At 34.6% G+C, this 27,540-nt stretch overlaps 1 protein-coding gene across 4 annotated transcripts in view; it reads right to left on the minus strand.

Annotated features, from left to right (window-relative positions):
- ATM (ATM serine/threonine kinase) overlaps positions 1 to 27,540 on the minus strand; it is a 141,929-nt gene that overhangs the window by 90,180 nt on the left and 24,209 nt on the right. For all 4 annotated transcript variants that reach the window (XR_009009172.1, XM_007172986.2, XM_057552161.1 and 1 more), the window contains 19 exons: positions 26,379 to 26,548; positions 24,024 to 24,395; positions 22,374 to 22,568; positions 21,046 to 21,141; positions 20,013 to 20,238; positions 18,041 to 18,166; positions 17,354 to 17,479; positions 16,327 to 16,416; positions 15,067 to 15,238; positions 13,734 to 13,933; positions 11,376 to 11,458; positions 11,122 to 11,277; positions 10,226 to 10,301; positions 9,964 to 10,094; positions 7,952 to 8,072; positions 6,007 to 6,180; positions 4,776 to 4,945; positions 3,177 to 3,423; positions 9 to 124 (listed from right to left, as the gene is read on the minus strand). Coding sequence is in view for 3 of the 4 variants with exons in the window: in XM_007172986.2 (XP_007173048.2) it covers positions 9 to 124; positions 3,177 to 3,423; positions 4,776 to 4,945; positions 6,007 to 6,180; positions 7,952 to 8,072; positions 9,964 to 10,094; positions 10,226 to 10,301; positions 11,122 to 11,277; positions 11,376 to 11,458; positions 13,734 to 13,933; positions 15,067 to 15,238; positions 16,327 to 16,416; positions 17,354 to 17,479; positions 18,041 to 18,166; positions 20,013 to 20,238; positions 21,046 to 21,141; positions 22,374 to 22,568; positions 24,024 to 24,395; positions 26,379 to 26,548 (3,047 nt within the window). In the remaining variant the exon portion in view is untranslated. The remainder of the gene's footprint in view (positions 1 to 8; positions 125 to 3,176; positions 3,424 to 4,775; positions 4,946 to 6,006; positions 6,181 to 7,951; positions 8,073 to 9,963; positions 10,095 to 10,225; positions 10,302 to 11,121; positions 11,278 to 11,375; positions 11,459 to 13,733; positions 13,934 to 15,066; positions 15,239 to 16,326; positions 16,417 to 17,353; positions 17,480 to 18,040; positions 18,167 to 20,012; positions 20,239 to 21,045; positions 21,142 to 22,373; positions 22,569 to 24,023; positions 24,396 to 26,378; positions 26,549 to 27,540) is intronic.

Raw genomic sequence — 27,540 nt, forward strand, 5'->3', positions numbered from 1 at the left:
ACCCATACCCTGAAAAGTCACAGGGGTCAGTGCTTTGGCTGGCACCAGAAGTTGCTGGTTCATGTAACGTCATTAATAACTCCACCACAATCTCTGGTAAATTACTAATGAATAAATGATCAATCTGCAAGGATACAAAATTAAAATATATTTAAGTTTTCATGTCTGTGATCTTTAAGACAGCTTAAGGGGCTCATGTTATTGCTTCATTTCCAAAGTTATTCAAAGTGACCAAAGATCTAAGATCTGCAAGACATATAGCTAACTCCACTTTTTTCTGTTATGCAGCCGACCTACAGACTGAAGGGAAAATAGGGAAATCATACCAAACAAGACTCTCTTAATCCAACTCTTTCGTTTAATTTTAAAGAATCATTTTAAGATATGGGGATATATGTATATGTATAGCTGATTCACTTTGTTATAAAGCAGAAACTAACACACCATTGTAAAGCAATTATACTCCAATAAAGATGTTAAAAAAATAAAATAAAATAAAAAGAATCATTTTAATGAGTAAGGCTTCAGATCTAGCCTGAAATTCCTCAACCTAATCATCTTCCTGCCAACCAAATTCCCCACTGATCTATACTGCTCATCAATCTACATTTTACTCTTATTTGAGAACACTATCTCACTTAGAGAACTTTACTAGTAAGAATTCCCAGTGACTGGCAATAATCATCCCTTTGCTCTCTGCATAACTTTCCCCCAGATTTCTACTTGGTTGCTATCCCAAATTCTGAGGCTAGCTGCTACCCACATGCCCTGTCATCAATAGTAGGCTAAATCCTCCTGGACAGGAACGGATTCTTCATCATCCACTTCCTGCCACAGGGAGCCTCACAAAAGGCATAAGTTCTCTAAATATAAAGAATGGGTGTACTACATTACACCTCAGCCGAATGAATGAGAACTGTGAAGTCTTAAAGGTGGATTTGTTAGCTCTCCAAATAAGGAATTACAGTGCTTTAAACCAAAAGGCAAATGGCTGATTTATTATCTTTACTATCTTTACCTCTTCCACACAGAGATTTGGAAACACTTCCTAATATAACAAAACTATTCTGGAATGTGACACTAAAGAAATCTAATGATCCTAGCCTTTCCCTGGGCTCACACATTAGTTGTCATGTCATCATTTCCAAGGTTTAAGCCCTTTTAAAAATCCAGTCCCGGGGCTTCCCTGGTGGCTCTGTGGTTAAGAATCCACCTGCCAATGCAGGGGACACGGGTTCGAGCCCTGGTCCGGGAAGATCCCACATGCTGCGGAGCAACTAAGCCCGTGCGCCACAACTACTGAGGCTGCACTCTAGAGCCCGCAAGCCACAACTACTGAGCCCGCACGACACAACTACTGAAGCCCGCGTGTCTAGAGCCCGTGCTCCGCAACAAGAGAAGCCACCACAATGAGAAGCCCACACACCACAACGAAGAGTAGCCCCCACTCACCACAACAAGAGAAAGCCTGCGTGCAGCAATGAAGACCCAACGCAGTCAAAAATAAATAAATAAAATAAATAAATTTTTTAAAAAATCTAGCCCCATTTTCAGTATATCTGGAATAAGTAAGGACAAACTGGCCAAATGTGATTAATACCAGAGGAAAAATTAGTGAGTTTCCCTGCACACAGATGACAGCTGACTTCATTAATTTCATGATTTTCTAACAAACCAGATCTGTAATGTTTAGCTAAGGTACATATAAATTATTCAGATATCTAGGTATAGCTTAACAATCTTATAACTGTAAATATTCTAAGCATTCAACAATGGACAGTTTTAGAAGACTCAAAGACTGATAACAGTGGTACCAACACTTATCCACAGAAAAAAGAATCTTAATTGTTTCAGAGAAACCGCATATTAGAGAAAGAAAAAATTAACTTATAATGACAATGCTAAATGAAATTGAGACTAATAAAAATTAGATTTATGCCTTTAACCAAGAAGCTAAGAAATTATTTTTAATTTTTACCTCTCTTCATTCTTGAGACTGGTGTTTTAATCAGGGTTTAATGTAATCACGCTTCCCTTCTAGACTTACTCTGACTCAAAACTGCTACCTTTTGGTTTGAACACATAAAGAAGAATAGTTAAGAGTTAAGAGTAGGCTTGCTCAGAAGTCTAAGCTGGGAGATTGGGTAAAAGGGGCTAGAGGCAGAGTGTCTTTCATAACGTCCATACCCCCTGGCATGCCAACATTCTGTTCCAACTGCCTTTTGGGGAGGGAGTACCTCTACTCACCATCTGCCTCCAGACTACAGACTTACAACCAGTTCTGACTGGGAATGGCCCACCTAAGCAACTGAGAGTCTTGCTGTTCCACTTCTTGGTTCAACACAGATAACTGGGCAACAAAAAAAGAGTCTCTTGAAGTGTATCCAATTGTAATACTAATGTTGACCAAGCTTGGTTAGTCATCCCTCACATTAAAAAAAAAATTGGAGTGACCAATCCTCTTTTACCTTAAAAAGTTTCCATATGTATTTTAATATAAGTTGCCTCAAATAATTTTAGATATATATAAATTACTATAAAACAAACAGAAATTGTTAGTTCCTTTTTAACTTTACTTCATCTTTCATCAAATAATGGGTACTCAATATATACTAGATAGTTGGGATACATCTGCAAAAAAGAAGAAAGAAAAAATCCTACCTTCACAGTACTTATAGTGGAGAAGGTTGATAAAAACCAATGAACATATTCATAAGTAAGTTACATCATATGTTAGAAGGTAGTAAATGTCATGGGAAAAACAGGGTATGGGAACCTGGGATTGTACTTTTCCTTGAGAAGTGAAGGGCTTGATGAGATTAAAGAGGAAGTCAAAAAGATTTTCTATACCTTGTTCAGTATTGTTTGAATTTAATAACCAGCTTGCATTCATGTATTACTGCCAATTAAAACAAAATTTTAAAAGAAAAAGTGGTAAAATTATTCCAAAGTTTCTAAAAAATTTCTGATTAAAAACATTTCATTTAAAAGCTAATCAAAAGGAGAGAACACTGTACAACAATAACAAAAAATTAATGGATTGCCTATGTTAGATAGTGATTATCACATAGTATTAAATTTAATTGCATAAATGATGAATAAATAGCCTTGAAGTTTTAAAGTTACACTTCAGATCAATTAGGGGATAAAAAGTACAGTAGATGTTGAAGTCATACCTGTTTTCCTAATAAGTTTTCATCTTTAAGCATATCATAGACTTTGGTAGCAGTCTTTCTTTGTTGTGCCATCTCACTGTCTCCTGTATCCTCATAAGCAAAGTATGGAAGAATATTTACAATAATCTTTGGAAAGCAGTCTGCCAGAAGACTTTTCCAATCCCCTTGAATCTGGTTAGCAATGGACTTTACCTCATCAAAATGACTTCTAATCACCAGATGTGGAATCAAAACTTTATAACAAGACCTAAAAATATAAAAATTACAATGTATATTAAAATGTATACATTTTTAATATACATTAAAAATATAATGCTTCAAAGTAAAATTTTATAATATAGTCCTTAAAATAATAAACTGGTTTTGGGAATTCCCTGGCAGTCCAGTGGTTAGGACTCCATGTTTCCACCATGGGTTTGATCCCTGGTCAGGGAACTAAGATCCCTCAAGCTGTGTGGCACGGCCAAAAAAAATAAAAATAAAAATAAAAAAATAAAATGGTTTAATAAGCATTAGAGCATCACTTTATCTAGATCATTAAGTACCCTTACTCTAATTTTATAAATGGAGAAATGAAGTTAAGTGAATTCTAAATAGTCACACCAAAAAAAAAAAGAGATCACCCTAATAGTGTGATCAAAAACAAGTGAAAATTGAATTTATTTCTTCTGCATAATCAATTTATGCAAAATTATTGTAAAGTGAAAGGTGAAAGCAATTAATAAATTCAAAGAATAAATGTAAATATTATTATTGCGAAAATGAACAAACAATAAGGACCACTAAACAATTACAAATTGCCTTCCCATCATCCCGATACCTAAACATTATTATTTAGTTGTTTCAAATCTCTCCATTTTCAAAATTTTCTTCTCCAGACTTGGAGTTAGCAAAATAAATACTTGTACATTAAACTTTAAATCAAACAGAAATAATGAATAAATGGCCCACAGTCAAACAACAAATAAGAAAAATAAGGCAGAAATAATCAGTCACTAGTAATTTACCTTTGATTTTTCATCGGGAAGATTATTAAATATTAAAGCTGAAAGAGACCTTAACGATCTCTATATGTAACTCCCTTACTTTAAAGATTAAGAAAGCAAGTCTCAAAGGGTGTTCATGTGGCTTGCCTGAAGTCATGTAGCTGGCTACTGGCACAGCTAGGACCAGATCCTAAGTCCACTTCAATACACTGCCATTAAAAAAACACTGCATGGGCTTCCCTGGTGGCACAGTGGTTGAGAATCTGCCTGCCAATGCAGGGGACACGGGTTCGAGCCCTGGTCTGGGAAGATCCCACGTGCCACGGAGCAACTAGGCCCATGAGCCACAACTACTGAGCCTGCGCATCTGGAGCCTGTGCTCCCCAACAAGAGAGGCCGCAATAGTGAGAGGCCCGCGCACCGCGATGAAGAGTGGCCCCGGCTTGCCGCAACTGGAGAAAGCCCTCGCACAGAAACGAAGACCCAACACAGCCATAAATAAATAAATTAAATTTAAAAAAAACAAAAAAACAAAAATGCTGCAACACTCACATTATCATTAATACCTAATTTTAAATTAAATATATTTCACATGTGACAGATATAAACCTACCTGTAGAAATTTTCAATGCTTGTGTAGTTTAATAAAATAAAAGGAAAAGAAGATAAGCTGTATTCAGTATCTTGAAGATTTAGCCATTGCAATACCAGATAATCCAAATGAGAAGCCATGAAGTCTTCTAAATGTCTATATCCAAAAGTTTCAGAAACTTTCTCTAAAACCTATACAAATCAAAAAAGAAGTCAATGTTTTAAGAAAATAATGAAATAATAAATCATTTAAATCCTTAATATTTATTTACAGTATGACTTTAAGCATTCATTTAACTTTTCTATACCTTGATTCACTCATCTATGCGATGGAGATAATAAAGGACCCACTTGAGCAAAACTCAACGAGAAAAATGTATTTAATATAATTACTCAGTGCCTGGTACATAGCAAACCCCTCAATAAATGTTAAATGAATAAAAACAGAAAAATATGTTTCAATTTTCAAGATTTGATTATATTTCATTATAAAGTAAAACAATTCTTCTCAGTCCTAAACCCAAATGAGAAAAATCCAAACACTATATTCCACGTACAATAATAATTAGGTAGTGTAACTGTATAATTTTTTTTTAAAGTAACTTCTTACTTTAATACTGAGAGGTAAAAGTTTAACTATCTAGACTGATTACTTATAGGTTGGCCTACTGTAAAGCTCCACTGGAAACCATGCTAGTTATATCAAGCCATGATCTATCACTGGTTCATCACGTAAAAATCTAGGATGTAAAGGGCTTGGAACTTCCCAAACCATTAATGCTGAGGTGTTGGAACAGGGGCAGGAGTAAGCATTCTACAACACTGTTTTGGACCCTGGTCTTCCTAATCATGCAACTTAAAAGCTTTACAGCTCTAAAATTTGACTCCTGGCCCTGCTAGATCCCAATGTCCTGCTCCAGAATCCACTAGGCAAAACATGTACTACTCCTTTTTTCTCTGCTTCCCCCAATAAATACTATTCCAGAGGGCCTGGTCTGCATGATGACAGGTCACTCACTCTTGTTAGTTCAATGACTGCCTTGTGAAATGCTCTTAAACTTAATGTAAAACCTGACACTGTATACAAATAAATACACTATTTTAAAAGTTACTGCTTTCTAATATTCCAAATCTAAAAAATAAAACTGTCTCCAAGTCTTTAATAAATGCCACATTAAAAATCTAGCTTTAACCTTAATTGTTTAAAAGTTACCCAAGGAAGATTATAATAAAAAATATTCATGCACAGGTACCTTTTTAATGAGGTGAGGCTCTAATCCATTCTCTTTCACAGACTTGCATAGGGCGAATAAAGCCTGTTTTTCACATACAGGGCTATAGTATAACACCACAGCTATCATCATCAGTAAAATGGCCTTTCTATTACAAAGCTCATCCAAACTTTCAGAGTTTTCAGCTCTGTGGGACTTCGGAAGAATTTTAAAAACAATATGCAATGTTAATATTTAAATATTCCAAATAAACCAACCAGACTAAAACCAGAGTACACCACGACAACATCTAAGCAGCCCGTGAACAGTTTTAAATCCTATAGTGATGGAGCTAAGAAGAGACATTATGAGAAAGGACCACAGTTTCTACAGTGGGAAAGACTGCTTTTGATAAGATCTTATAGAAAGAATTGCCAAACATTTCAATGGGTATAAAGCACTTTAAAGAAAAAAAAAGAGAAAGAAAGAAATCGCAGGAAAGTGAGAGACTAAAAGCTCTTCAACTACCAAGTATTACCTCCTAAGATGTTTACCATTATAACTTAATATATAGCTCTTTATTCTTTAAAAATATTACCATATGTATTACTAAAAAAACCAATAAAGTCATGCAACTAGATAGAATGACATATGCTTCTAGTTTAATAATCAATCATTCTTCCAACAGACATGTACATTTTTTGACTTGCTATACTTGGTAGAAGTTTCTCTTCACATTTGGAAAATACTGCCAGTCACTGATCCTACTGCTATTTTTGGTACAAAAAAAGGTAAGGACCTAATTCCTTTACTAAATGGCAATCACTGACATGTTTGAAAATAGCTATGAGGTTCCCACTAAGTCAACTCTTTTACCTATTCCTTATAAAAGATAGATCTACAGACTCTCTAACATTCAGACTCTCTAACATTCTAGCAATAGTTAAAAATTTAGTTTTACTGGGAACTAAACCCAACATGCTATGCAAGAGGGAGGAGATATGGGGATATATGTATATGTATAGCTGATTCACTTTGTTATGCAGCAGAAACTAACACACCATTGTAAAGCAATTATACTCCAATAAAGATGTTAAAAAAAAATGAATAGAAGATTCAAGTTCTTTCTATAAACTTGTTCATTACAGTCTGCTTCTATTAATGACATCTAAGAGAGAATGTGCTTTTTTTTTTGATAACAATGTTGATTCATTTGTATTATGCTCTCAAGATGTAAAACTTCTTAGATCTTTCTCCAAATGAATTGCTGTCAGGTCAGTAGTCTCCCTTTTTGCACATGACAGGCTGATTTTAAAATATATGTGTTATCTCTAGTAAATTTTGTATTATTTACACTCATTTTTCCAATCTATTGAAACCTTTTTCTAAATTCACATTCTTTCATGCAACTTTCCTTTTCAGTTTGGTGCTGTTACGGAATATATAGTCATTTGACTAACTGCTTCACATACTTTTAATAAACAAATCAAGGCATAGATAAATGAATAAATTCTACCACTAAGACAATTTTTGCCATTTTAAGAAAAATATTATTCTACAGAAAAATGTGAAAATCATAAGGTTCATTAAAGAGCACAAAGATAATTTGATCTTCTCAATTAGAACATTTTTTCTCAATCCATTTCTTCCTATTGTCACCTGTTCTGTGAATTAGCTTTTAATCAGATCTTACCAAAAAATAGTTTTTAATTAAAAAATAAGCCATTTATACTCCCATAAAAACTCAGTAAATTCTGTTTTTCCTACAAAAATGTTGCATATAAGTTGAACCAAAAGAAACTGTCATTATTCAACCAATTCTGACCTATAAATAAAGTAATTTCAATAAATTCATATAGCTGTTCTAGTCTAACTTTATATTGTGAACTACTGGATATATACTGTCTTAGGCCAAACTTGGTAAAGTAATACGTGGCATATTTATAGAAAGCATATGATAACAGCAAATAAGCATCACTAAAATTACCACTTCTCTCATTCCTTCCTGAGCTTTCAAGTATGAATTTTCAAACGCTGCTTGCTGAAGCTTCAAAGGAAGTGCTTTCAATAATGTGGAAGGACCTCCTTTTTTCATATGCTGAAATAGTCTTTAAAAAAAAAAAAGCAAAAAGTGAAATATAAACCGTACTTTCAAAAGCATATTTACAGGGCAAAAATAAATCACTCTGTGAGACATACTAACATATTAGATTTTCTTTCAAAAGACCAAGGAAATGTGAGTCTATTTAAAGAGGTTCAAATCTACTGCTTAGTATTAGGGTCTTTACCATATACTCCATTTTCTCCTAGAACTGAAAAGGGTCTCAACAGACCTTTTAGATTATTGCCCAAACCTGAATATCCCTGAACTCTAACTAACCAGAAAAGAAAAATTGTCCTCTGGTCAAATACCAATTAGAAGCAGCCACAGACTCTTACCTCAACCTGCTCTAATATTTAATCACAACTTAAAAGTGGATAGCTTTAATGTCTTGATATTCCATTACAAAAATTTTATGTGATAGAGAAAAGCTGATCAGTGCTTTTTGCATAATGTACAATCATATTTAAGGACAACTCTTTAACCAATTTTGTCCTTTATCCTTTTTTACTAATCAAAACTTATGAAAGTATCAACTTTTTTGGTGTTCCTCTGACTCCTTCAGTTTCTCTAATCTCTCTTAAATAGCCTAATATTAGATATCTAACAAGTAAACAACCAATAAATAAATAAATAAATGCTATGCGCATGCCCCGCATGAATTTATGCATTTTTGAATCTTAAGAGATTTTTTTAATGCCACCACTACCCTGCTTTATTGTATTCAACTTATGATCCTCTATAACCCCAGATCTTTAACTTTAGTATATATTTTCTATCTTTTTTAAGGACTTGAAGTAAGCACACATTCATTAGCAAACCTTACAATGCTCTATGGTTTTTAATAAAAACAGTCCTAAGCCTGAGCAGTTAGACACGATTCTGACTTATAAAAACATTATTGTCAGAAACTAATACACCACTGTAAAGCAATTAAACTCCAATAAAGATGTTAAAAAAAAATTATTGTCAGCATATCCAAATTTTGGACACATCTAACACATGTATTTATGTGACTGCTGGGCAAGTTCTTTATAGCATTCTTTAATTATTGGTCACTTACATTTGAACAGTAAAATTACTTAAATGATTTTCAGCTTTGCTGTTTTTAAAGCATAATGTAATTTTTTTTCAAATGTTCATTGATTTTACAAATTATTAAACAACTGACACATTCCAAGTATTATTCTAGGTACTAAATATACAGGAAAAGAGACAAAAATCAATGCCCTCTAGGAGCTTATATCCTAGGTAAATGTGTTAAAATACAATTATTTCAACTGGTGGTAAATGCTACAGAGAAAAATAAAGCAGAGAGGTGCTTTATTTACAGGAGTGTGAGGTAGGAAAGGCAGAGGTAGGTTTTAATTTAGAGTTTTAAAATCAAGTTGATAACCTGATAAACATGCAGTTGTTAAAAAACTAATATTTGCTTCTTCAGGTACTCAAACATAAAACACATCCCTGTGAGAGAAACACTCCAATGCCTAACTCTATGTTCACTTGAATAAATATGATTGTAATTAGCACAATGTAAAATGTGCTAATTTTCATTTTACAAACTCATATAAAATCTCAGTAATATCCAAACATCCTATATCTCTTGTAAGTGGGAGTAGACACACCTCATTCAACTCAACCACTTACTAGCTGTATGGCACTGAGCAAATTACTTTATCTGTCTAAGCCACAGAGTTTTCATTAATACATTGGAGAAAATAATAGTATCGAAGTGATACAATTGTCAGAATTAAGAGAAAACATAAATGCCAGGCATACAATATATCTCAGTAAACGTTAACTATTTTTAATATCACAACTAGTGAACTATGACTGTCCTACACATTGAATTGCTATCTGCAGCACTCCAGACACTTCATGAATACTTGCCCCATTACCTATTGATTGACTGTGCAGCCAACATGCGAACTTGGTGATGATTATCAGCAAGAAACTGTGGAAATACTTCATTTACAGGAAAGTCTTTTCCCATTACATTCAGAATAGCCCATTTTGAATAAGGATCAGCCTATGGGAAAAGAACAACTGAGGTTAAATGTGAAATACTAAGAGAAAAATCACCCATTAACAAACAGAAACAAAGACTGCTTTAAAAACGTCAATGGAGACCATACTAATAATCGAAGTAGAATAACTCACCTCAAGCAAAGTTTTAAGGCATTTTACTAGTGCCATTCTTACAGAGAATGTGCATTTTCCCTCCTTTGTTAAGTGCCTGAAATAAAGTATGTTTCTTAATATCAAGTAATTATTCCAATAAAAGCACAGTAAAAAAAAAAAAAAATCACTGGACATTAAGGTTATTCTAGGCTGCTTCCAAAATTTCTTTCCATGCTAAATTTAATTCTCACTATGTGGCATATGCCAATATTCTCACCTTCCAAAAATTCCAGCTAAAATAAATTGGTTTGAAAAGGAGTTCATTTTAATGTATGTTATTTGTGTCACACGATTATGCCTCATTTTTGGGCTATCCCACTTCAGCTAACCATGTTATAGAAAACTTGCTTTAAAAGGAAAACATTTTTAAAGTTGTTGTGTTGTTATATCAAAGACTTAAAAATGACATTCTATACTGACTCAGAAGTCCTTGCCCACCAAATGGTAGGAGGGCTCTAAATTACATATATGTGCTCCTCTATAGGTGTCTTGGTATTATCTCACACTATGACTATATGCATGAAATAACCAGATAGTGACAAGGCCAATTTGTCCACTTTAGGAATATAAACTACTCAATTGATTTAGACTTGTTGCACTTTGCTTTATTCATCATACATGTCAAACTATTAAGAGATTCAAAATTCGCAGGGAAATACACTAAAACCACTTCAGGAAGCCAAGTCTTAAGCAGAAAACAATGCAGTTCTTCAAGCAATTAAGGAGGGAAACACAAATTACATTTCACTATTGTTAAAAGATGTATATAGTTACATTCGAGGATTAGAAGAAATCACTAATGTAGAAATGCAAAGTTTGCATTTGTATGCAGAAATGGCAAAAGAAAAATAACTCCACAAAATGTCTATACCCACCAAAATGCTTCAATCACTGTTAGAAACTGTCCTTGAGCATCCCTTGTGTTCTCAGCATCCATATTTCCTTGACATAGGTTCGTCACTATGTGAAGGACATGGTTTAAAATGGTTTTACAAACATCTTGGTCACGGCGATACAAAGAACACACATTACTGTAATGGAAAAAAATTTAACTTTGTCAGCATAACAGAAAACACCAGTTTAATTTACAAATTTAGAGTGAATATTTTATATGGTTTTAATGTCTTACGATAGTGGTTTCAGAAGGTCAACAACATCTTCCATTGGCAAGGGATATTCTTCTCCAGGAAGGTCCTTTAAAAGCACTAGATACTAAGATAGTTGGGTGGGGGAAATTAGTTTTTTTTTTTCCAAATATCATTTATTTAAATAAGTATATATATGTAACCACAAATTCATATATAAACACATGTGCATACACACACACACACACACACACACACACACACGATCAGTGAATTTTTATGAAGCAATATAATTAAAAAAAACGGGGGGGGAGGCGGGGGGGTTTTGAAGTCAAGCAGAGCTGGATTCAAATCCCAGCACCATAACCTGTTACTACTTGAGTGGTTTAAAAACTTGCCTTGTCATCTGAGTCTTTGTACTCCCAGCTGTAAAATGAGGATATAGCACTTACCTGGCCAGATTACTGTGAAGATTAAAGGAAATGAATGTAAAGGTCTAGCATTTATTGTAGGAATTCAGTAAGTGACAGTTGTTATCACTGTTGGAGTTAAGTGCCTGAGCAAGAGTCTGAAACTATATTATGTCACCACCCTCCAAAAACAATGCTTGGGGATAACTTCAATGGTTAAAAACTATTCTATTAATGAATTTTGGAAAGCAGAGATAATTATGGGCAGTGAAGAATCCAAATACCCTGACTTATCTTCCTATAAGGCAACCTTGTAAGGCTCTCTATGGAACGATGGATATAAAGGGTTACTCAGCAACTACCAGTTGTTATAACTGGTAGTTATAACTAGGCAGCCAGTTTCTGACAGCTGCCAAATAATTTTCTAGCTGTATTAAGAATCAGAAGGCATTTTTTTCCTATCATCTGTATGTAGAAAATTATTTCTTACTCCTTCTGATACTATAAAATATTAAATTGGACCATTTTAAATATTTGCCATGAGAGTCATGTGTGATGTTACTGAGTGTCTTGAAGTGACTTTGAACATCAAAGCCCCAAGAAAAGCATACAGTCCTCCCCACTGGTTGGGGCTAGAGACTTGACTAGAGTGTTTGCCAGGGTTGAAACCAGGGAATCAAACGGGGCTCAAATAAGCATATTTGCCGGGGCTAGGGATCAACCAGAATGTTCACCACAGCTAGAACATGACAAGGAATTCTACCAGGGACTCAACCTGAATGTTTCCAAGAGGTTCTAATTAGGGAATAACTTGGCATGTTTTCCAGGGCTGGGGAAATCATTGCCATGTTTGCCAATTTGCTGGGACTAAGGATATGACCATGGACTCATCCAGGATATTTGCTGAGACAGGAGCTCTCCCCATATGTTCACCAGCACTGGGGCTAAGGGTATGGCCCACATGGTTGGGAGATAAGTTACATGTAATAATACTGAGTAAACAAGTAAATGCACTGAGGTTAAGTGGGAAGCCAGGTTTCTTACTGTTGGAAAAGAGAGCTACAAATATGGACACAGAAAATAAATCCTATAATGTTGGATTGGAATTGGAGATATCTATCAGTAGATGAGTAAAGTGATGAGAGAAGGGAAGGAGAGAAATTACTTTTGTTAAGTCTAAATCTAATCATGAGGAAACATGAGATAAACTCAAAGTGACGGATTCTATACCGCAAGTGGCTGTACTATTCAAAAACATGAAGGTCGTGAAAGATAAGGAAAGACAAAGGAACTGTTCCACACTGAAAAAAACTGAACAGACCTGACAACTAAATGCAATGATACAATGTTAATTTCCTGATGATTATACTGTGGTTATATAGGAGAGTATCACTGTTCTTAGGAAATACACACTGAAGTGAAGGGGCATCATGTCTGAATATTTAATCTCGAAATGGTTCAGAAAAAAAGTGTGTGCTTGTGTGTGTGTGTGTGTGTGTGTGTGTGTGTAGTGTGCAAAGAGAGAATGATAAGTCAAATGTGGTAAAATGTTAACTACAGAGGCTTATGATGGAAATATGGGAGTTTTGTAGTATTTTAACTTTACAGTCACTTTGAAATTACATTTAAAAATTTTAAAGCATATAAACCAAGGTCAAGGCAAGATTCAGACTTCAACAACAATGTTATGTGAGTATTATTTTTACATTCAGAGTCTGTGGCTCTTGGCCTAGTTTAAAATAATAATAATTACACCCAAAGAGTATAAATCTATCCAAAGTCCATCCAAGTTTTAATGTTTCAGTATCTACTTAAATTTTTTTCACAGTATATTAGAAGAAAAGTGTATTTTATAACTAGTCTCAGATTCATTTCTCAAGGAAGCAATTTCAAGTCTTCAAAGGTACTATATGATTCTAATATGTCAGTCCATTACATTTAGCTAGCAACATCATACACAACTGAAGCACTTCTTCATTTAATTGAACTCACCATGTGTAGATGGAGAGATTTGGTAAGGTCTAGCATGCTAGAATCAATTAACATTAACAATTTCCTTCGAATATCAGCTGCTCTAAATGACACAGTATTGGTCTGAGCAGTGGTTACACACATACACAAGAACTTGAGCATGTCTAAAAAAAGTAGATCTTGCTTTGACAGATGTTCTTCAGCTAAAGGATTCATGGCACCTAAAAATAAAAAGTGCTTATTAAGACTAAGAGAGGTGTACAACAAACACATACATTGAACATTAACACAAATATCTTCCCCTTGAACAACCAAAGAGATAAAAATATATGGAAAGCAAAATTATGATGAAATTGATTACACACTAAAAGCTTCAAAATTCTTCATAAAAGGTTACCCTAGGATTCTGTCATCAATAAATAATCTATGGAAAAATCTATATAGACAAATATTCACTGCAATACTGTTAGAAAGGAATCTAAATTTCTGACAATAAAAAAGTGGTCCAGTGGTTAAGAATCCATCTTCCAATTCAGGGGAAGCCAGTTCAATCCCTGGTCGGGGAACTAAGATCCCACATGTCGTGGGGCAACTAAGCCCACACACCTCAACTAGAGAGCCCACGTGCTGCAAACTACAGAGCCCACATGCTCTGGAGCCCACACGTCAAAACTACAGAGCCCACACGCTCTGGAGCTCGCGCACAACTAGAGAGAAGCCTGCGCTCCGCAACAAAGAGCCCACACCACAACAAAAGATCCTGTATGCCGCAACAAAGATCCCGCATGCTGCAACTATGATCTGACCCAGCCAAAAAATAAAAAATAAATAAGTAAATTTTTTTAAAAAGTGGTCTAGTAAATTATGGTATGTATGTTAATTGGGATATTATAGAGCCATTAAAAAGTATGGTTATCAATAGCACGAGTACCTAAATGAAAAAAATGCTTACAATTAATGTTAAAAGAAAACAGACAAGGTATAAAAAGGCATTTGAATGTTGATGCTGATTATAATTTTGAAAGGGTCTATGTAGAATAACAGAAAAAGGTAAACAATGATGGCATTATGGGTACTTTTGCACTATCCTGCTTTCTATTTTCCAAATAACCTATTATATGTTTTTATTTATTTAATAATTATTTTAAATTCCCCCATGAAGAATAAAATAGGAAACTAATAAATTCAATTAAAAATCAGGGAATTCTAAAGTGTATAGAGGGGAACAATCCCAAAAGACTATACAAAAAGGAAATAAAATGAGCATAAAATTAGTATCTATGAGGCCTTTCATAATACCAAATCAATGTAAAGAGGTAAAAAAAAAAATCCCGTGCAGTAGAAGTATATTTACCAATAGTAATTTGGCTCTCTCCAGATTCATTTGCATCAATAACACTACTAGCAGGGTAATCATTAAATAGACTCATGGATGACTGATCCTCCATCTCCATTAGATTTTCATCAGTACAATCTTCCACTGATTCTACTTCTCCAAAGTCAAATGGCTTTTTGATAATGAATACCTTCAAATAAGAGAAAGAAAGACGTTCCAAGTTGGCTTCTTTCAGAAGCATGCTGTAGTTAAAATTGACCTAATCAAACAATTCAAGATTCAAGTGTATGAAACCCTGCAGTATTATTTCTATTAAATGTCCTGCAACAGGAAAACAGATACATAAACTGTATTGTCTACACAGCAGAATAATACACAATCTTTACAAATGAGTTCTTAAATTAAGAAGTTTCATACTACCCCAAATTGATGAGGGTGTAGGTAAAATTATAAATTGGTAAGACTATTTTGGAGGACAATGACATTATCCATCAAAAAGTAAAATTTACATTCCTTTTGAACAAGCAATTTCATTTCTAGAATTTATCCTACATCCTTCATAGGCACAAATAGAAGGAGATGAAAGCATAAGAAATTTACTGCAGAACTCTTTGTAAAAAAAAAAATCATTTAAAATTTTAATTAAGATTAGTTGGGTTAAAATACATATATACTATTCCCATATATAATGAAATACCATGGTACTGCCAAAAAAAAAAAAGTATACATAGGTATAGCCCTATGTAGTAGCAACATGGAAAAAAGACCAAGATTTATTATTAAATGAAAATACTCAAGTTACAGAATATTCTTTCACTCATTAAATATTTGAATATCTACTATGTGCCAGGCACTGTTCCAGACAAAAAAGTATGTAAGCCCATTTATACGGAAAAAGGAAAATAAATATCACGATGAGAATATGTTGCTTGTCTGGCAAGGTTTTTGTTTTTATTTTTAAGAATAGAGAATTATTTTGAATTTTGGTACAATGTCATACAGAAAAAGGTACTGAGTCCGGATGATTAGTTCCCAGTCACTTTGTCTATTATTATTTATTGAGAAATTAACCGCCAAGCACTATGCTAGGTATTGATATTAAGAAGCAATCAAATACATTCCCCCCTGCAAACCAAATAACTTTATTTAATTTCCACATTTTAAAAACATAACATACCATATACTGTGAGATGCATCCCTTTTCAAGAGAGGTTTCAAAGTTATAAAAAGCATCTTAGAATCAATGAAATATGGTAGTAAAATAGGAAGCATACTTACTAAACTTGTACAAATATCTGCAATATCATTCATTAGCTTTGATGTTAATAATCGTAAGAAGAAGCCAGATGCAATCTTATTTGGACTGTGCTGTAATTAAGACAAACAAAACACCAGGCAAACAGAAATAAAAACAAACAATTATTCTTTGCAGATAATATTTTCTCTATCTTGAATGAAATGCAGATTTTCGTTTACACTGGAAATTATCAGAATAAGCATGGATAAAGAGTTTACTATTAGGAGCAAGATATGAATTGCTTCAAAAATACAAACCTCTTTTCTTAAAGTAATAATAACTATAGCAAGTATCTTTCATTGAGCATAAACAACATTAAAGTAAAATACCAGCTATTGCCCCTAAACATAAGCAAGCAATAATCATAGTTTAGCGTTTATTCTTCCACTCTCCTTCCCCACTAATACCAAAACACAAAAAAACACATTAAAAAACCAAAAGTACATGCTGATAATATTGATATATGGCCATGTACTTAACATTAGCTTTAAAAAGTGTTTCTAGTTATTATCAATACTCTGGTCTGGCTCAGCTACCCCTCAGGCCTGCTCCAAATCAAAACAAAGATTACACACAGCAGCACCCTTTCTACCAAATGTTATGTAAGACTACCTGGGCAAAAGAGAGTAATGTGTGTGCTAGAACTGTTTATCTTTGCAGTGCCCACTAGCCCTCGTGTACTGGTATGCACATCACATACTTGGTAGTCAACAAGTTTTTATTAAATAAATGAAAATACACTGGCAATAAAAGAGTCACCAATTAGTTGTATATTAAAGGGGTAAAATAATCTCAGAAACTTTCCTGAGAAGGTTAGTTTCGTGCACTTAGTTTCATGAGAAACTCATATTACCTGTTGCTTTTCTCCTCTGGATACTACCTTAATTTACCAATTTAATTTAAAATCAGTGTATCAACTTATGAATGGACCCAAAAAAACAGTAACAACACCAACCAGTTACCAACCTCCTAGGTAGGCTACGCTGTCAAGTAGGAAGAACATCTTACCTTGGTACAGTTATGTAAGCAACGTGTACACAGATGTATCATATTTCTCAGTGAAACAATTCTAGATTCTTCATTTGTCTTATTTTTAAACAAAGTGATACTTTCTCCTGCATACTGCATTAGAGACTATTAAAAAAAAGAAGGAAAAATCCAAATTTCAGTTAAAATCATAGCTTATTGATTGCTTTTTTGTTTTACTTAAGAAGTAAAAGTAATCATTTTAAGAAGTTATACTTGGTTATAAAATATAATTAAAAATGAACAAATTTTTAAAAACAACAAATCTTATACCCTGTTATCCTTACAAATCACACAACTGACAGAACAGCACCCAGAGATAAAAGTCAGTTTCATGCTTAGAGCCTACTTGATTAACACTCCTGGTTAAGAATTCTTTAGGATAACTGATCCAGGAAAAAAATTTTAAAGTACAGATAAACACCAGTATTTTTGTTAATGAGATTAAATTTTAATGTGATATAATTTCAATTACTGTATTTATAGTTGGCTTAAAATAATTTCAAATTTAAGGAAGGAGATACAATATCATTTCTTCTCAGACTGCATAAATGTAAGAGAAAGAGCTAACCTACATAAAAATTTGTTTTCCAAACAAATATACCAGTTTTCCCAGGAATATATTTCATTCAAATTAATCCAAAACATTATTGACATAAATCTTCCTACCTTGGCTTTCTGGAATAATTCTGATTTGTATGCTTCCTCTTCAGCTATTACACCCACATAACAATAGCAGCCGAGAACACCCACCAAAAGACTTGAACACCGGACAAGCGTTTCTGAATTTGAAGTCTTAAAGTAAAACCCAAATAAAAAATTTTTATATTTTGTAAATCATTTTGAGTACTATTATCTTTTATAAGAGCAAATTTTATGTACATATTAAAAAACAAAAGTTCAGTTAATTGAATTAATAGTGGCATAATTCTGATCATCTCTAAAAACATCTGAGGGATCCCTGCAGAGTTGTGATAACCAGGGTTCCCAGGAAAAACAGAAGTAGTGTATGTCCTAATGGCCAAGTAATATATCTCTTCTTAAAGTGGCTTAATGTACTGCACACACAAGCCCTTAAATATCTGAGGTAAGGAGGAAAGAAAGAAAAAAAACTGATAGGCAAATAAATGTCTGTAACTCTTAGAACATGAGTAGAAGTTAGATTCATAATAAGAGACATTAAAATGACATTTTGAGGGCTTCCCTGGTGGCACAGTGGTTGAGAATCTGCCTGCCAATGCACGGGACACGGGTTCGAGCCCTGGTCTGGGAAGATCCCACATGCCACGGAGCAACTAGGCCCGTGAGCCACAACTACTGAGCCTGTGCGTCTGGAGCCTGTGCCCCGCAACAAGAGAGGCCGCGACAGTGAAAGGCCCGCGCACCGCGATGAAGAGTGGCCCCCGCTTGCCGCAACTAGAGAAAGCCCTCGCATAGAAACGAAGACCCAACACAGCCAAAAATAAATAAATAAATAAATAAATAAATAAATTTTTTTAAAAAAATGACATTTTGAGCTTCTAAGAGATAAGAACCTTGATTTATTCAGCTTTTTAGACTCCACAGACTAGCACAAGGCATTTTTGCCAGTAGATACTGCTTAACCAATTTTATAGAATTATGTAAGAATGTGTAAAGGTTACACAGAAAAATAAAATTTTCAGATTTTTCTGTTCCTATATCGTATGAAATGTCATTTTAGGGGAAAACACGGAAGATCTCATTACTTTGTAATGAAAATGGTTACAACTGTAACCCAGAAGTCAGTCAGTAATTAGGGGCAAGATAGAGCAAACAGGCACACTGCCTCTTCTCTGGCTCTTTGTATCGTTAATTATGGCTACTGAATCAACTCCTTTGAGTAGCCTGTAGGTTTTATTTTAGTCAACAAATATTTTATCATTTATCATATAACAAAGCACTGCAGAAGATACAAAGATTAATAAAAATTATATATGCCCTTTAATGAGCTTCTAGCATAGTTTAAGAGAGATTTGTGTATATGGTACAAAGAAGATGCTAAGTGTCATTTAAAAATAGAAATATTAAGTACTATTAAAATTAAAAGATGTACGGCTGAGATTATCTAAGAAAGGCTTTAGCAAGGATTTTGACATATGGATTATCTGAACACACAGAAATGTGTAGAAAGACACAGGAGTTTTGGCAAGAAAACAGCACACACGAAGAGAATTTGTGATTTTAAGAGGACAAAGGAAATGATATGTGAGACATTACTAAAGAACCTCTAAAATATGGATGACTGCTAGTTCATTTACTAATGAATTCTCCCTCTTCAAGTGCAACGAAAATCTATTAGATCAGTTTATATTATGTCCTTTTCTGTTATTGTAATACTTTCCTCCTCTGTACTAAGGTTCTTTTTCATCAAACAATCACTATGCTCAAAACCTTTATTACTACCCATCAACTCACCCAAAGAATTCTACTTCTTTAATGTCTATGAGAATTCCTGGTAAAAGAAAATAGTCAAATTGTTTTTCTTCAGTTTTCCTTTTTTCCATGCTAAATTTTCCCTATATGTAGCCATGTGCTACTACTTTGCTTTTAAAACTAAGCTTCCTAACAGTCTACCAAAGTAGAATCAAATATTGGCTTTAGTTGATTTCGAAAATCTCACCTCAGATGAGTAATTATTTAGAAGCTGTTCTGACAATCCCAGAAGATAGCGATCCAGTGATTGCTTGAGATTTTGGTGGACAGAAAAGCCTACACTGGATTGGTGCTTTTCTGTAGTATGTTCTTTCACAATGGTTAAAAAATCCATCTTGTCAAAAGTTGTCTGAAGAAATAGTTCTTCAACTTCTGAGAATGAAGGTTCTTCTGTATCTTTTTGGTGTTGCTCACTTCAAAGAAATAAGATTTTTAATTTGTAAAATCAAATTATCTATTATTTCACCTTCATATAGCAGCAATCTATTACAAATAAAAACATTAACAGCATCTATATTATTCAAAGACTGATTATACAATTAGTGAATTATTCTTTTAAATGCTTCTCTTCTTTGGATTTTGATAATTACTTGTAAAGAATTTCATTATTCAGTAGCAAATTTTACTAATAAATGGACAAAAAAATAAAAGTTAGTCTCAAAGGCAAATTCAGAAAGTATTAAAAAAAATTAACAACAGATATAAACACTAAGAATAACATTATCTGAAACATTTCCCTTTTTTCACCTTTGATTTCTCCAAAATGTAGATCTTTTTTCATCTTATGCCCTCTAGAGGAAGAACAGGAATCTTCATGCTAGTGACAGAATTTTCAGTCACAGTGATAAACATAAGCCTCTTGAGTCAATCAACTAAAATGAGGTTTTTAGATTTATTCTTGTTTCCCCTATCCTCAATTATCGTTAGTTTTTAGCGAACAGTCAGATTTTATTTGACATATAAAAATGGGTCACATCTTTAAAGAACTCATTTCCACATGATGTTTATGTTCTTAATATCCCATATAAACATAAGCTATAGGACATAAAGTATAATTATTGAATTAAAAGAAACTTTTCCCTTGCTAACAGTTATGATTTTTTTAATTGACCAATTTAGTTCATAATTTTTAAGATGTAGCTACTACTTTGCTAAAATTATTATCTTTGTTAATTAAAGCTGTATCTTAAAATAACACAGAACTCTATTAGATAACATACCATTCTGGCACACTCTGGAAAAAATTCATTGCAGCTTTACAGTTTTTCATAGTGAGACTCACAAGAATTTTCTCCAGGGAAAGATGAGGAAAATTCCTATAAAGTAAAATAAAAATCTTTACTTAGAAGACCAAAAGCCATTTAAAGCATTCTTAAACACCCAGGTTTAGCTATAAATATTGACCTCTAAAATTTGGATCCAAAATTAAAACTACTTTCATCTCTATTGAATTTTTTAACATCTGAAAACAAGATTTAAGGAGCATACATTTTATGTTACTATCATTTTCAACACTTCCTAGAAGCAGGATCATACTAAATTTTTAAAGAGCATAAACAATTATGAAATTAAAGTAGGACTTCCCTGGTGGTGCAGTGGTTAAGAATCCGCCTGCCAATGCAGGGGACATGGGTTCAATCCCTGGTCCGGGAAGATCCCACGTGCTGCAGAGCAACTAAGCTCGTGTGCCACAACTATTGAGCCTGTGCTCTAGAGCCCGCGAGCCACAACTACTGAGCCCACACGCCACAACTACTGAAGCCCACATGCCCTAGAGCCCATGCACTGCAACTACTGAAGCCTGCACACTCTAGGGCCCGCATGGTACAACTACTGAAGCCCGCATGCCTAGAGCCTGTACTCCACAACGAGAAGCCACCGCAATGAGAAGCCCACGCACCACAACAAAGAGCAGCCCCTGCTCGCTGCAACTAGAGAAAGCCCGCACGCGGCAACAAAGACCCAACACAGCCAAAAAATAAAAAATTTTTAAAAATTAAAAATTAAAAAAAATTTTTTAAAAAAGGAATTAAAGTAAAATCACTAGGATCCAGAGGTCTGTCCTCCAATCACTCAGTTCCATTTACTGACTGGAAAGGTTAAGTGGGCAAGCTGCTCACATCCTAGTGCTTAAGTCCCATTTTGGCTTTTTCTCATTTCTTCCCCTCATTAACATATTTCGCCTAGAAGATACTCTCATTATGATTCCAGGATATACATGAGTTGGATATATGTTCAGATGGACCTATTTACAGACGATCACAAAGAAACATATAAGTGTTCAAAGAACTATATACATATTCTTCATGCACATCCCCCTTATTCTCACTGTCTAGGCAGAGAGAGAAAACAAAGTAAAAGAACTTGGACAAAGATCCAGGCACAAAGAACACTATAAAAACAAAGGGGCTGTTTAACCTCTAGGACTAATTCTGGGAAATCCTGTATGATCATTGTAAAATAAAGCCATCTAATATCAAACAAGAAATGGAGGGCACCTTACAAAACAAAACAAATGCCAGCAGCATGCTAACTGAACTCAAATTACCTGTGAAGAATTGGAGGCAGCTCTGCACTGTCTCCAAAGTCATCCTCTAACTGACGGAATAAGAGCCATTTCATTATCAATTCCTTTAAAGAAAAATTTCTGTTTACATCATATATATTCTTCTCCATTCCTGTTTTTACTGTTTCTGGAACTACACACATGGTCAGTGCCAAAGTCAAACAGCATACTGCAGGACTACAGCAAAACAAAGGACAATTAATATTAAAAGTAAGTTCTTTGCATAGAAAACAAACTTATGGTTACCAAAGGGGAAAGGAGGTGGGGGAGGGATAAATTAGGAGTTTGGGATTAGCAGATACAAACTATTGTATGTAATTCAAAAACAGTCATGTACCACAATGTTCATTGCAGCTCTATTTACAATAGCCAGGACATGGAAGCAACCTAAGTGTCCATCAACAGATGAATGTATAAAGAAGATGTGGCACATATATACAATGGAATATTACTCAGCCATAAAAAGAAACAAACTGAGTTATTTGTAGTGAGGTGGATGGACCTAGAGTCTGTCATACAGAGTGAAGTAAGTCAGAAAGAGAAAAACAAATACCGTATGCTAACACATATATATGGAATCTAAACAAACAAACAGAAAAGGTTATGGAGAACCTAGGGGCAGGACAGGAATAAAGACACAGACACAGAGAATGGACTTGAGGACACTGGGAGTGGGAAGGGTAAGCTGGGACGAAGTGAGAAAGAAGCATGGACTTATATATACTATCAAATGTAAAATAGATAGCTAGTGGGAAGCAGCCACATAGCACACGGAGATCAGCTCCGTGCTTTGTGACCACCTAGAGGGGTGGGATAGGGAGGGTGGGAGGGAGACGCAACAGGGAGGAGATATGGGGATGTATGTATATGTATAGCTGATTCACTTTGTTATAAAGCACAAACTAACACACCACTGTAAAGCAATTATACTCCAATAAAGATGTTAAAAAAAAACTATTATATGTAAAATAGATAAACAACAAGGTCCTATTGTATAGCACAGGGAACTATAATCAATATCCTGTAATAAATATATAATATATATATATATACACAGACACACACACATATATATAAAACTGAATCACTCTGCTGTACACCAGAAACTAACACAACATTGTAAATCAACTATACCTCAATTTTAAAAAAAGTAAGCTCTTTCAGGGACAGAGACCTTGTCTACCTTATTTACCACTGTGCCTCCAATGCTTAGGGAAGTGCCTGGCATGCTGTAGACATATAGTAAACTTCTGTGGACTAAATGAACACAAAAAAATTCTAATAAGTCTGACTACATTTGAGAAAATTCTTGATTAAGAACTATCTCTTACTGTAACAGTACGCAGTACTAAAAAAAAAATAAAGTTTATGAAGATCAAGCAAAAAATAATTGTCAATTACAAATAAAAGAAATATAAACACTTAATTCTTTAAAACTGGCCTTAGTAATCTCTTCACATTTGAAACTAAATTACACTTATTTATTTATTAAGACTTCCCGGACAAACAACAAAGCATCTGAAACAGAATTTAATGTATCTTTAACTGAAGTTAGAAATTACAAAATTCAGGGGGAAAAATATATATATATATATATGCTGCAAAATAGAATACAATCCATAGTCAACTTACCATGAAGGTCTGCAGGCTGACCCAGTAAATAACTTCCAGAATTCTCTGTCAACCTCAACTAAACTGCCTTGAATTATGGCTCCAAGTAAGCCAAAGTTTTCAGCTTGTATTTGTTCAGAACTTATACCACGAAAAGTAATAGACCAAATTTTAATCCAGAGTTTCAGTAAATCTGACTTTTGAGAGCTTTCTAGGTTTGATTTCTTGCCTTGACACAATGCAACTTCCATAAGGCATCGTAACACATATGGTGTGCGTTCCCCATGTCGCTGTTGAGGTAGAAGCTGGTGTAGTATCATTAGTAATGGTGACAACTCACAGTTAGGTAAACTTGAAGGATATTTTGATATTAATTGAGTTGCAATCTGTAACCTAAAACAAGTATAAATAATTTGAAAATTATTCAAATTCATTACGAGGCTAAAAGAAAATACATAGACATAGTATTCTTATAATATCCTAATTAGAATATTATCATCATCATTTTCCAGACTACTCTCATAATAAACTGGCTCTTTTTTTTTTTTTTAAGAGACTCTTATTTTTTTTTAATTAATTTATTTATTTATGGCTGTGTTGGGTCTTCGTTTCTGTGCGAGGGCTTTCTCTAGTTGTGCAAGCGGGGGCCACTCTTCATCGCAGTGCGCAGGCCTCTCACTATCGCGGCCTCTCTTGTTGCGGAGCACAGGCTCCAGACGCGCAGGCTCAGTAGTTGTGGCTCACAGGCCCAGTTGCTCCGCGGCATGTGGGATCTTCCCAGACCAGGACTCGAACCCGTGTGCCCTGCATTGGCGGGCAGATTCTCAACCACTGCACCACCAGGGAAGCCCTAAACTGGCTCTTAATATTTATTAGGCCCTACTTCCTAAAGTGGCAAGAAGACTGACAACATTTAGGCTAGCTGGGTAAGCTATCATATTTTGCTTACACAGTAACTTTAAATAACTAAATTACCAACATTCTACTTCTTACTTATCGCACACATCCCTGCTCTTCGGCCACCAATAATATTCCTCTAGAACAGGAAAACAAACAAAAACCCCGAAAAACTGTTTTCTCTTGATGTTAATTCAGTTAATTCAATAAGTATTTGCTGCAAGTTCTCTAAAATGCGTGCTACTCAAGAATAGGAACTATATCTTGTTCACCCTCTATCCCTTATGCTTGGTACATAGTAGGTGTTCAATAAATAACTTCACTAAGTGGACAAATTAAAGAATATGAAATAGGCAACAACTATAGAAAATTTAGCAATAGGTATCTAAATCAATACGATTTCCTCCCACACTCAGTTATATTTAAACATTACATCAACAGGGGAAAAATCAAAGAGCACTGTTAACAAAAGTATGACTGTAATCTAAAAATTTGTAACTGTCCTTATGCAAGCTGCTTAACCTTTCTCAGTTGCAGTTGTCTTTTTGGTAAAGCAAAAAGGCTGAGCTGCATGAATTCTACAGATTCCTAACAGACCTAATATTTTGTGATTCCAAAGAATTCCACAATTTATTTAATTACTTAAATAACTGCAAATGCTATATGAGACTAAAGAACAGAGCAAATGGAACTTCCCGGGTGGCGTAGTGGTTAAGAATCCGCCTGCCAACGCAGGGGACACGGGCTCGAGCCCTGGTCTGGGAAGACTCCCACATGCCGTGGAGCAACTAAGCCCGTGTGCCACAACTACTGAGCCTGTGCTCTATAGCTCGTGAGCCACAATTACTGAGCCCGCGTGCCACAACTACTGAACCCCGCGCACCTAGAGCCCATGCTCCGCAACAAGAGAAGCCACCGCAATGAGAAGCCCGCGCACCACAAAGAAGGGTAGTCCCCGCTCGCTGCAACTAGAGAAAACCCCGTGCGCAGCAACGAAGACCCAACGCAACCAAAAATAAATAAATAAATTTTAAAAAAGAACAGAGCAAATAGTAAAAAATAACCTTTATCATGGCATAAAGTCCAAACTATTCTGTGATTTCTGAATACTATCTTTAACTTCTTCCTAATCTAATTCTATTAGAAGGTGCCAAGCATGGTAAAATCTCTTTGTGTTGAGGTATACAACTCAGTGAATTCCATGAGGCACACAGTACCGATCGCCTACCAAGCAGCCATTCTCCCTCGTCCTTGCTATGGCAATATGCTTAGGAAAGGTGCCCTATTCCTGGCCTCTAGCAGATAAGCCATGGTGGTTTATCTCACATGTCCCAGTAATCACCTTCCCCTTTGTCAGTCATTGCTTTGGGAGTGACCTAGTTCTGGCCAGGCCAATGAGGTAAAGGAATCTACTGGGGGTCTTGTGAGAAAAATTAATGAGACTAAAATGATATTGAAAGACAAAAAACAATATTTTACCAAGGCACAATGTCAAAATCATTCTGTGACTTCTGAAGATGATCCTTTATTACTTCCCAGCCTAATTCTATTTTCCTCTTTTTGCAAGGTGCATTGTAATCACTAAATTCTCTTTGTGTGGTTGTGTAAGACTGAGAAATCTCCAAAGATCTATTATCTTCATTAAAAACCTGTAAAACAACAAAAGGAAAACCTATTTTTTTAAAACTGCTATTGTTTCTAATAGTTCATTAGCAAAAAATGTTCCTTCTTAGATAAAGATACAGGTTAGTCATAAAGCAAGAGTAATAAACTACAGAAATATGTGAATCTGATAATATGGTTACAAACATTTTGCAGATAATAATGGCTCTCTAGAAAGCAGATATTACCAAGTAAGTTATTAGTTTTAGTTCCTGGGAAACTTTACTAAAAGGACCAAAACATCTAAAAGTAAAGCAAAAACCTCTAGTTTCAAAGATATTAAATCATAAACTTAGTGTTAAGAAAATATTTGACAAGTGAAATTACCCTAGGATGGTAACCAAATCTCTGGGGAAAAGTTTTACTTAAGAAACATTGTCTTTATTTCATTTACTTCTGCTCTGATCTTTATGATTTCTTTCCTTCTACTAACTTTGGGTTTCGTTTATTCTTTCTCTACCTCCTTTAGATGTAAAGTTAGGTTGTTTGAGATTTTTCTTGTTTTCTGAGGTCAAACTTCCCTCTTAGAACTGCTTTTGATGAGTCCCATAGGTTTTAGATAAATGAAATAGAGACTAAAAAAATAATAGAAAAGATCAATGAAACTAAAAGCTGGTTCTTCGAAAAGATAAACAAAATTGATAAGCCTTTAGGCAGACTCATCAAGAAAAAAAAGGGAGAGGGCCCAAATCAATATAATCAGAAAGGAAAAAGAAGTTACAACTGACACCACAGAAATACAAAGGATCATAAGAGACTACTACAAACAGCTATATGCCAATAAAGTGGACAACCTAGAAGAAACAGACAAATTCTTAGAAAGGTACAATCTCCCAAGACTGAACCAGGAAGAAATAGAGAATGTGAACAGACCAATAACCAGAAATGAAATTGAATCAGTAATTTTAAAACTCCCAACAAACAAAAGTCCAGCAACAGATGGCTTCACAGGTAAATTCTACAAACATTTAGAGACTTA

The sequence above is a fragment of the Balaenoptera acutorostrata genome, chromosome 9, assembly GCF_949987535.1.
Source record: "Balaenoptera acutorostrata chromosome 9, mBalAcu1.1, whole genome shotgun sequence".
In the NCBI taxonomy this organism is placed as follows: Eukaryota; Metazoa; Chordata; class Mammalia; order Artiodactyla; family Balaenopteridae; genus Balaenoptera; species Balaenoptera acutorostrata.